This window comes from Hibiscus syriacus, unplaced genomic scaffold, assembly GCF_006381635.1.
Source record: "Hibiscus syriacus cultivar Baekdansim isolate YM2019G1 unplaced genomic scaffold, ASM638163v2 tig00111011_pilon, whole genome shotgun sequence".
Taxonomy (NCBI): Eukaryota; Viridiplantae; Streptophyta; class Magnoliopsida; order Malvales; family Malvaceae; genus Hibiscus; species Hibiscus syriacus.
In genome coordinates, this window is record NW_024062952.1 from 85,148 (window position 1) to 96,299 (window position 11,152).

An 11,152-nucleotide genomic window follows, 5' to 3' on the forward strand; every position below is an offset into this window, starting at 1 on the left:
CTTGTTCGCATATATTTTCTATATAACTCATATATCTCATAGTTCTTTCACATAGCTCACTATCATATTTTCATATCATATATCTTATAATAGATTCTTATATCATCATTTGTTTCCTTTCTACCTATTCATAATCACATAACATATACAAAGCATATCATTATCTTTAGTCATGCATACATACAATCAATCTAATACGGATAATCACATATAATTATAACAACACATAATCATGTCCATGACTTCAAGCATATTACTCTAGGAAATAGACTCATCGCAAGTCTTATTTCCATTAAACACTACATATCACTAGTATGCACTCACCTTGGTATCACTAGTCAATTCCAATCTCTTATCTTTCCCTTGATCGATCTTACTTGTCAAATGTTCCGGAATTGCTTTACGCGCAGAATCTACATAAATGTACATTTGGAGGCAATCATTAGATACCTACACCTTGTAATTGGATACTAGCAATCTTAAACAAACTTATTAAACCAATATTCACATTTTTCCTTTAGGGGGTATCGATTCCCTACTGGGGGTATCGATACCCTCATGACATTCTGGAATTCTGTCGTTTGAGAGGGTATCGGTACCCCTTTGAATGGGTACCGATTCCCCCTAACCCAGAAATCATTTTTCAGCACGAAAATTACTTCATTTCCTCTCAAACACTTCATATATCATCCCCTTTTTCATTCTTAACTCTAGTACACATACTTAAACCAATCTATATTCATTTATTTCATCTTAAACCTTAAAATCCTATCTTCCATATGTAATTCAATAATTACATCAATTTTGCAACATGTTTCAAATCCAATTCTATTACTTCATATCTCTTACTTAGATTGATGACAAGTCAAATTCCTTCTCAAAATTCACTTACTAACTCTTTTCCAGAATTTCCTTAAGAAACTCATTTTCTTTAATCTTTCATAACTTCTTTATCTTTTGATTTTAGGACAACTTAAGCTTTCCATAAGCTTAAGTATTACCTAATGATCAAAACCCACTCTTAAAATTAACAAATAATCAGCTAACAAAGAATCTTACCTTTGCAAGCTTGGCTCTTTCTTTCTCTCGTACATGAAGAAGAAGAAGAAGATGAAGAGAATATCTCTTCATCCTTATCCCCTCTAACATATATATCCTTATCATATTTATTTTTAATTCATTTATTAGTTAAATAACCATTTTGTCCTCTACTTCATTTGATAATTACTAACAATTTTTAGGATTTATTTCCAGATAAATCATTGAACTAATCCATTCTTCTACTTTAATCACCAAATTCTGAAACTTTACCATTTAGTCACTAACCTATAGTTTGGGATGTTACATGTTGTGTTATAAATGAAGATTTCTCTATCTTATGGCACCAAAGATCGATACATATCCATTGAAAGAATTAAGAGATTAGTAAATGATGGAGGGTATGTATTACCTTAGATTTTTCTAATTTTGATGCTTATATAAAAAGCATTAAGGGTAAGCAGACTAACAAGTCAAAGAAAGATGACAAGAGGATTTTGACTATATTGAAAATCATTCATTTTGACATTTATTTCCAAGATATGGATGTACAAGGTCATAAACACTTCATCATTTTCATAGATGATTACTTACGATACATATAGCTTTACATGCTTCATCACAAGAGCGACTTTAATATTGAAGCTGTAAATGATCCCGAGTCGTTTCAACAAGTCATGAGTTGCAAAGAATAAAAATTATGGAACAATGTTATGAATGATGAGATGAATTACATGAAAAGAAACGATGTTTCAGATCTTGTATTATTGTGTAATGGTGTAAAAGCCATTGAATGTAAATGGGTCTTTAAAACAAAAAGAAACACAATGAGCAACATTGAAAGGTATAAAACAAGACTCGTTATGAAAGGATTTACTCAGCAAGAAAGAATCAATTACACTAAGATTTTTAGTCCAATATCTAAGAAAGATTCCTTATGTATCGTGTTAGCATTAAAGCTTATTTTAACATTGAGTTACAACAAATGGATGTGAAAAATACCTTTCTCAATGATGACCTAGAGGAAGAGGTACATGAAACAACTTAAAGGAATCTTCTCTATTCATGTTGAACAATTGACATGAAAGTAAAAAAAAAATCCATATATGAATTGAAACAAGCATCTTGACAGTGGTATTTAAAATTCCATAAAGTTATCTCTTCATTTAGTTTTGTTGAGAATATAATGGATCAATATATATACCATAAGGTCAATGAAAGTAAAATTTGTTTCCTTATTTTATATGTGGGTGATATTTTACTTGCAACAAATGACAAGTGTATGCTACATGAGGTGAAACAATTTCTTTATAAAACTTTTGATACGGAAGATATGGGTGATGCATCTTATGTCATTGACATTGATATTCATCATGATAGACATCGAGTTATCTTAGGTCCATCTCAAGAAACCTAAATCAACAAAGTTTTAAAAAGATTTCGGATGAAATATTGTTCACCTAGTGTTGCTCATATCGTGAAGGGTGATAAATTCAATTTGAATCAATGCCCGAAAAATGACTTTGAGAGAAAGAAAATGAAAAACATTTCATATGATTCTGTTGTTGGAAGCCTAATGTATGCTCAAGTTTGTACAAGACCTGACATTGCATTTGTAGTTAGGATTTTGGGAAGATATTAGAGTAATATGAATATTGACCACCAGAAAGCTATAAAGAAAGTTTTGAGATACCTAAAAGGGACAAAGGACTACACGCTTACGTACAAACGATCAGATAGTTTGAAGGTGATTGGCCTCTTCGATTCAAACTTTGTTGGTTGTGTTGATTCACATAAATCAACATCATATTATATGTTTATGTTTACTAGTGGAGTTATATCTTGGAGGATTGTCAAACAAACCTTAATTTCTACTTTCACTATGGAGGATGAGTTCATGTCATATTTTGAAGCTACCTCGCATGGAGTATGGTTAAAGAGCTTTATTTCTGGACTTATACTTGTGGATTCAATTTCTAGGTCATTAACACTAGTAGAAAAAACCCCTTTAATTACGCGCATTGCGCGTCATCTATGGGTGCAGACGATACACAAATAACTGTCGTTGAAGCCACCGACATGAATTTTAGATGACACGCAATTGTGTGACATAAATCTATGACACGCATTTATGACACACATTTATGACGCATATTTATGACGTTCATTGAGCGTCATTGAAGCCCCCATTATAAATCTACTTGACATACATTTGTGTGTCATAAATTTATGACACGCATGTATGACTTACATTGCGTGTCATTGAAGCACCCGTCATAAATGAAGATGACACACATTTGTATGACTTACATTAGTGTGTCGTGATTGTATTTCGTAAATTATATATATATATATATATATATTGTAGATTGACAAATAATCAAACTAAATCACATTTAATGTCTCATAATACTAAATATATATATCATATTATATATAAGCAATCCATTTGTATACAATATATTCACACTACAAATAGTTTACAATAAACGATTAGTCAAAGAAAACAAAGAAAATACGACATTGAGAAAGAACATATAACCATTATATATATACAATAATGCACTTTGTTTCCACATACTTAGAGCTTTGAGCATCTGGATAAAAGCCACAGATATGTGCAAATACGCAGTGCTGTTAAACCTATATTGACAACAAAAAAATGAGGATGCTTAGAATATGGAAAAACAATATCAACAAATGATAAGCAAAATAAAACAAAGATGTCAAAATTTTGCACAACCAATACATAATAAGCAGGTACAATACATGTACACCAAACAAAATAAAAGATAAAAAAAATACATGTAGAAGGTACTACTACTGCATCTATACTTGATTTGAGCTTAACAATAATCATCCAGGTTTTTTTAGTTGAGAATTTTCACAAACTCAAGTCAACCTACCAACTTGGGTGCAGTAACTCTTTAACAACCATTAGGATAGGAAAACAGACAGATCATTGAGGAACAATATTATACTTAAAACAAAAAGAGTCTGAAACAATCAAAAGTTCACAAGTAATACTCTGCTTTCAGTCTCGACAGGATTTTCAAGCAGTATGTACTTTTTGCTGACAGAAGTAACTCATTACACAACACAAACCACACCATAATAAGGAAAACACTACACCACACACCAAACACAAATTCCAGTCATACCACAGTTAAATACTTACCAAAGACTTGATGCAAAGAATGCACTTATAGGTATTACACATGTTGTATATCTACAACATCGAGAACATTTGTTTAGGAAAGAGAAAATCGATATTGTAGCTAAGCAGTAATTGAAAATAATAACAGCTATTTTAGATAAAGAATAACACTTACATTTCAAACATCATTTTGACACGAACTACAACCTGCATGGCAAGATTAAGGGAGAGGAAAATGCATTACAAAACTAGGCAAAACAATGGAAGATGAATCTTGCATAGAAAAATAATATCTATGCTCTCAAATTTATATTTCGCCTCTGTAGGTAAAATACAAAGCCAAAAAAAACACAATGGATCTTTAGTTTCAGGTCATAAAGAGACCACTAAGTTCTGGAAATGAGGACAATGTAACAAAAAAACACATTTTATTGTGACACACTTAATTGGCATTCCTACAGTTAGTTGCATTTGCATATATTGTTGAGACGGGAGTATGTGTATGTATGATATGAAAAATGTATATGATACAAGAAATATTTATGTATGATAGTTGTATTCTTTATTCTACAAGAAAATATACTAGTCCATATGATAGTTGTATGACTAATGTGTATGTATGATATGACAGATATGTATCAGAAAAGTTTGCTTAAATTCTTATTGACCAGCACTTCAAGTCCATTCTCGATTATCTCTTTCAACATTCGAAGCATTATTACAGAACATTGAAAATTAAGCAAAATTTCTCAGCTTATAACATCAAAAAAGTTGAGTACTAACCATTTCCATTGTTCACTAAAACTTCGAAGGCAATCTAAGAAACAACAGAAGGCTTAGAAGCAGCAAAGAGCTTGGACCTCCTCTTGGCTAAACTCTCACTACGACGCTCTCGCTGCTCCTTCAGCCTCATGCCAACCAGTTTCTGGTACTCAACTGCCTCTGACTTTGCCTTGGCGATTCTCTTCTTCTTATCTGCAATTCTAGTTTGCTTCCTCTGAAGTGTCAATGGAGTCACCAGCTGCTGGATTTTTGGAGCTTTACTGACCTTCTTGCCTTTAAAATCACATAAAACACTACTGATCAGTAACTAAATGTTCGATAATGAAATTGCCACTAGTGGGTGACTGAGGCTTGCAAATGCAATACGTGCATGAATTTTAACATTACATCCCGTCATGAAAAACATCTAAGAAAATCTCAACATATTGTGCACATTAAGCGCATTGTTTATGTTGAAGAAGGTACAATTCAAGTTTTGATCATTTTGGAATTAGGTGATTCCAAGTACAAGTCATTTCAGGTTTTGATCATTTTGGTTTCTAACATTTTTTGGGTTCAGGTAATTGACAGTTTAACACAAAACTGTATCAAGTTAGATACAGATCCAAGTTTGTTGGGTTTGAGTCAGTATTGAAAAGTCGAAGTAGACAGTTTAATATTAATAATATAATTGGATAATGCTCGAGTAACCAATATAACATAAATCATCAACATGGTTGCTTATATATAGAGATCATCTAAGGTAGAAAAAGAAACTTTACCAGATTTTGTGGTGAAAGTCCTCCTGTAAGTGTTGACGTACTTCCAGACATCATCTTCCTTGGAAATGTTAAAGAGCTTTCTGATCTTGGATGCTCTCTTTGGACCTCTCATCCTCGGTTTTTCAGTGTCAGTAAGCCCGGGCAAATCATTTTCTCCATTCTTCACTATAACCAAGTTTAAAATAGACAGGTGTTGGCTGACAATGCATCCACGAACAGACTTCCTTCTGCGTTCACCATTACATCTTCCATATCCACAGAAACATAGGGTACCTGCTCTTAAACAATATAAATGAATCAACTCCGCATTTTGAAGAGGAATAATTTATGAAGGCTTACAAACCAACATCCCAATCCACAGAAGCTTAATGAAGCACTAAGGCTTAACGCAATACATAGGTCACATTGGTGCTTCATCGATTCAGTAAAATTTATTCAACTCCATTTGATAAAATTTCAAATTAATCTCGACTGACAAAATAAAACTCATAAACTCAACTACTCATTTTTTTAATACAACTCGGCTCAATCAAATGCTTACCCTAATCAGAGAAATATATTTTACAATGATCAGCAGCAAGCTCACCTCTATGCAACAAAAGACGTACACGGCCAGGAGTTAGAACATCCTGCTTCATTGGAAACCCTTGCTTGTTGCAACCTCCCATGATCTTGAAAACGTATCCCTTGAATTCCTGTCAAAGCCAGTGGAAATTTCTATTAACTCAAACAGATCAATCATTACTTCAAAAATATATAAAAAAACAAAAATAGTTAGCCACATACCTCGCCCAAAGCATCTCCAGCAACCTCCTGGGCGATCCTCTTGTCAAAAAAGCCATATACTTCAAAAGTTACACAATAAGTGATATAGACAACATATGCAGGAAATATGACAAAACATATACATGAAATTAAAAAGAAAAGCAGAAAATTTACCTCCCATTTTCCAATCGACCTTTGAATACTTTTCTGAATCCTCCTTCCCCAAGCAAATTGGTTTCCCTGAAATTCCTTATTGTTGTTGCTAACTCCCGGAATGTGAAACTACACGTCCTATTGCCTTTGGAGCCATGTCCCTGATCACTTCCTTTCTTATGCTCTGTTACCAAAATTTCGAACAAACTAATAATCAAATCCACTGGGAAAGAAGAAAGTTTCCCGAGAAATTTGGTGTTAGAATCCTTAACATTACCTTTTAGAATTGCCTTTCTTCTCGTAGCGCAGGAAACTGGTTACAAAAATGAAGAACAAGTTAACAGATAAGCAAGATTGTACGGAAAAGTAATGAGAAAAAGGGAAATGAAAAGAGAACCTGAGGAAACAGTGGAATGGAGAGAAGTGGTTCGATTTCCATTGTCAATGTCGATCCTTGAATCTTTAGAACGAGGATTAAAGCAAGGAAAACAACTCATCTTCTTTTTGCTTATCTCCACAATATTGCGGTTTTCCCCAAGCAAAGTCAGGACATCAAAGAATTTATAGTATTTCGTTGAAATACCATCAAATTAAAAAGATGAGAAAGAGTACTGACCCCTTTGAAGCTAGCCAATTGGTCATCCTTAGATGATTTTGGGTGCTTTCGTTTGGATTTTGGAGGGGTAGGTTTTGGGGAAGAAGCATTCTCCATCTGATCTTTCAATATCGTGTTTCTTGGTAACATGAATGCAAAAGTGTGAACTGATGATAAGGGGGAAGAAGCGAGAAAGGATGAAAATTATGGGGGGGAAATTAAAAGACGACTTTTACAGATGACACACAATTAAAAGTGTACTCCGTGTTTTTGAAATTTTTTGTATTATGACTATTAAATATGACACACATTATTGTAAGTCATAAATCGTTCAGATTTTAAGAAACATGACATTTTTTATGACACATTTTTTGCAAGTCGTAAATTAGCGTGTGTCATCGTTCGTGTGCCATTAAAGGTATATTTTCTTATAGTGTAATGATATATTATGACATTTCGACTACTATCTTTATGACTAAGAATAACAAAAGTGGAAGTCGAAGTAAACACATAGACATTAAGTATCTAGCCATAAGAAAACGTGTTAAATAAAATAAAGTGGTCATTGAGCATATTAACATTAAGTAATTATTAGATGATCTTTTAACTAAAGGCATGCCACCACATATATTTAAGGATCATCTTGTCACTATAATATTTGTTTATACTTTGTAAATTTATTGTAGGAATAGTTTTAATGAAACTCTATTAAGTTTGATGTTTCTCATTTTGTTGTGTGCATATTAATTTAGTTATTTCGAGAAATATCACTAAAGTTTAGACCTAGAATAAGCATTAGGTTTATTCATTAAGAAATTTGGATAGATTATTTATATATGATACATTTTGATACAAAGAAGATACTAGTTAAATTTTAAGAGAAAAATCGTCAAGATTCATGCATCATATTCGAATTTGAGTACTCATTGACAAAAATGAACTAAGTGGGAGAATATGAGTAGTTAATTAAATTGTTGCCTTAGAGTGGTTCATGTCACCCCACGTTTTCACTACCTCTTTGAGAGTTACGCATGGACGTGTGGGATGTCTTCAATTAATGGGTAGTTTTGGATGGAAAAACTACACTATAAATATGAGATTAACCAAGGTACAGAACTAAATTTTGATATAACAATTAAGGCAAAATGTTTATAGACTTGAATTGAATTTATTCAAAGTTTTTCAAAGATTTCATAATTAATTCAAAGTCCATTTAAATTGGAATTGAGTACAAAATACAAAGAAGTATTGATATTGTTCTTTGCAGTATCGATACCACATGAACGGTACCGATAATGTTCTTCTGGTATCGATACCATAGGGAAATGTAGTACCAATACCATCATGGTAGTATCGATACTAGCTTGAAGACTCAGATTCCAGAATGCAAAAATGATATTGATATCATGAAAGGGTATCGATACCATAGTAAAAAGTAGTACTGATACCCTTAAAACATTATCGATACTACAAGGCTCCAATGGCTAGCAACCGCTAGTTAATTTGAATTTAAAAAAAGTAGTATCGATACCCCATAGTGGAGTACCGATACTTCTAGTTCTTGACAGCCTTATTTTACAGAAAATTAATCCACAACGGCTCCAAAACATCCCCAATAGATAGATACGACTTCCAACTCATTTCAAGCTATAAAAATAAGCTGAGGACACTTGAAGAAGATAGAGAACAGTTATCCAAGCATTCAAACACAAGAGAACAATTTTTCATTCTTATTTTTCTATTCTTTTGTAAATTTTGTTCTTGTGAGCTTACATTTTGTAAACACCTACCCTAGAGAGTTTTTCTTGTTTACATTTCTTTTCCTAGTAAAAGGGTACTGGATCTATCTTAGCTGTAGATACTCGATTTGTCTGGGGCCAAGTCGGAGCAGACTCGAAGCCATGAGAGCCTAGATGAGCCTAAACCAGTTTAAGGTCCAAACCAATGACCCGACAGCGTGGGCCACGTGAAGCCCTTGAAAACCAAAAAATAGTTATAAGGAATTAACCACTAGAAACTGTAAATGGGGGAGTTGGTTTATTGAAAAAAGATCACTATCAACGGGGATGGTTTTTTAGAGAGTATTAACCACTGGAAAAGGGGGAAACACAGAAAAAGAGGAGAAGTGAGTTCTTTTTTTACACAAACAGAGAATTATCGGAGAGATATACCGGCCATCACAAGAGGAAAACGAAAAGAACCATGGATGAATTTTTTGGAAAGGCAATTAACTGAGTGAACAAAAAAGAAAACTGACCCTACTGATTCTTTGTTTTTAGAGAGAAAAGCAACAGACGAAAAAACATTGTACAGTGGTATTTTATTCCTGTTCGAAGATCAAAGGAAACAATCCCATTTTTCATCAAATCAAAGCAATACAAAGTGGAATTCAGTTCCTACAAGGTTTTTTTTCCTCTATGATTACGTTAGTATGTTTCTTCATCTGTTTTAATAATTTTTTTTAAACTAAATACAAATTATAAAGCTTAAAAACAGAAATACTTACCTTCGGTGCGTCATTGAAGTAAATGGGTCGTAGACTTTAGGGTCTCATTGCCGAGTTGTCAAAGTTACCGAAGTTGGGTAGAATTACTGTGAGTGGTTTGAGTCTGTGCCTGTCATTTTTTTTTTGATTTGGGGTTATCATATATTGGGGTTTAAAGATAAAAAATAGAAAAAATAAGATTTAAATTTACTCTAGTGTTTCGAGTGCCATACCACTGTCGTTGAAGAGTTGAGCGTAGTGTCGAATAGGGGTTGTTGGTATTTGGGTCGATGTCATGTGTTAGAAGAATGAGAAGAGTGACTGAGCGATTGGGTGTTCTGGTGAGGCTTTTGGAATATGTTTTGGATGTTTTAGACATTGAATTAGAAGTTAGAAGAATGAGATTAAGGTTAAGGGTTGTTAGGTGGTTGATTTAGGTTACTAGGTCGCTGAGTATGGTGGTCGGAGAAGGCTTGGGCTTCAAACGACACTGTGTATGGCCGAGAGAGAGACGAAGAGTGGAGAGAATGAAGAAGGGAGCTTGAGCGGCAGTGCTTTCCTGCGCAAGATTTACTTAAGCTTAGATTTAGTTTAGGTTTTTAGTTTAGATTATATATTAAGGTTTATGGGTAAATTAATTTTTGGCCATCAAATTTGCTTGGTAAAATCAGTTTTGCAGTACCCAAATTTTAAGCTTGTTTTACACTTTAGTCACATTTAGGGCTACTTTTGAATTAACCTTTTGTGTTTATCCTAATTTAGTTATTTTCCAGTTTTTAGTTTTAGTTATAATTTTGTTAGATTATTTCGGTGCAGATTCCTCATTTATACGCTTGTTTCATTTAGATCCTTACTTAGTTTTAATTTGTATGTCGAATTTTACATTTAGTTAAATTTAGTCCTAATTCTAATATGTATATACACTTTTTAAATTTTTAGTTTAGCATGTTATGTTTTTGTTTTTATATTTGAGTCATATTTGTACATTATAGATTAGTATGCATGGTTTATAATTTTAAATTTAAAAATATGTCTACAATTTTTTTGTATGTCACGTTGTATGTCATTTTTTATTTTGTTTAATTAATTTTAGTATGACATTTTTTGCACGATTCGCATGGTAACCTCATTTGCATAACTCGACATATTACATAATTGGATTAAGGGTAATACACTTTTAATTTAAAATTGTTTTAAGCGGGTTGGCATAACGCATTCGAGGTGTGCTTTTAATGATTTTAAAATAAAAGTGTATCTCGAAAGTGAAACCTAAAAAATCGATTCTTCACCTAAAATTTGGGAATGGAAGAAAAAGAAATGTTCGACTATTTAAATTTATCGAGAAAAGGTTGTTATAGCTTTTAAGATCTAGTCTCGATATTTGTAAATAATCGAACATTCTTTATCTTTCTAAA

At 32.8% G+C, this 11,152-nt stretch overlaps 1 protein-coding gene across 1 annotated transcript; it reads right to left on the reverse strand.

Moving 5' to 3' along the window:
* Window positions 1–4,997: 4,997 nt before the first annotated feature.
* LOC120149872 (40S ribosomal protein S6-like) lies at window positions 4,998–6,156 on the reverse strand. The gene is made up of 3 exons (XM_039162571.1): window positions 6,087–6,156; window positions 5,740–6,012; window positions 4,998–5,251 (listed from the first exon to the last, which is right to left on the reverse strand). Exons 1-3 carry the CDS (start codon window positions 6,154–6,156, stop codon window positions 5,013–5,015), a joined length of 582 nt encoding a protein of 193 aa, XP_039018502.1. The 3' UTR covers window positions 4,998–5,012.
* Window positions 6,157–11,152: the final 4,996 nt, after the last annotated feature.

Coding starts and splice junctions, on each gene's coding strand:
- LOC120149872 (XM_039162571.1), bottom strand. CDS start 6,156: ATGAAGCACCAATGTGACCTATGTATTGCGTTAAGCCTTAGTGCTTCA. Junction 6,013..6,086: donor AAGCTTCTGTGGATTGGGAT/GTTGGTTTGTAA, acceptor GTTTAAGAGCAG/GTACCCTATGTTTCTGTGGA. Junction 5,252..5,739: donor GACTTTCACCACAAAATCTG/GTAAAGTTTCTT, acceptor GTGATTTTAAAG/GCAAGAAGGTCAGTAAAGCT.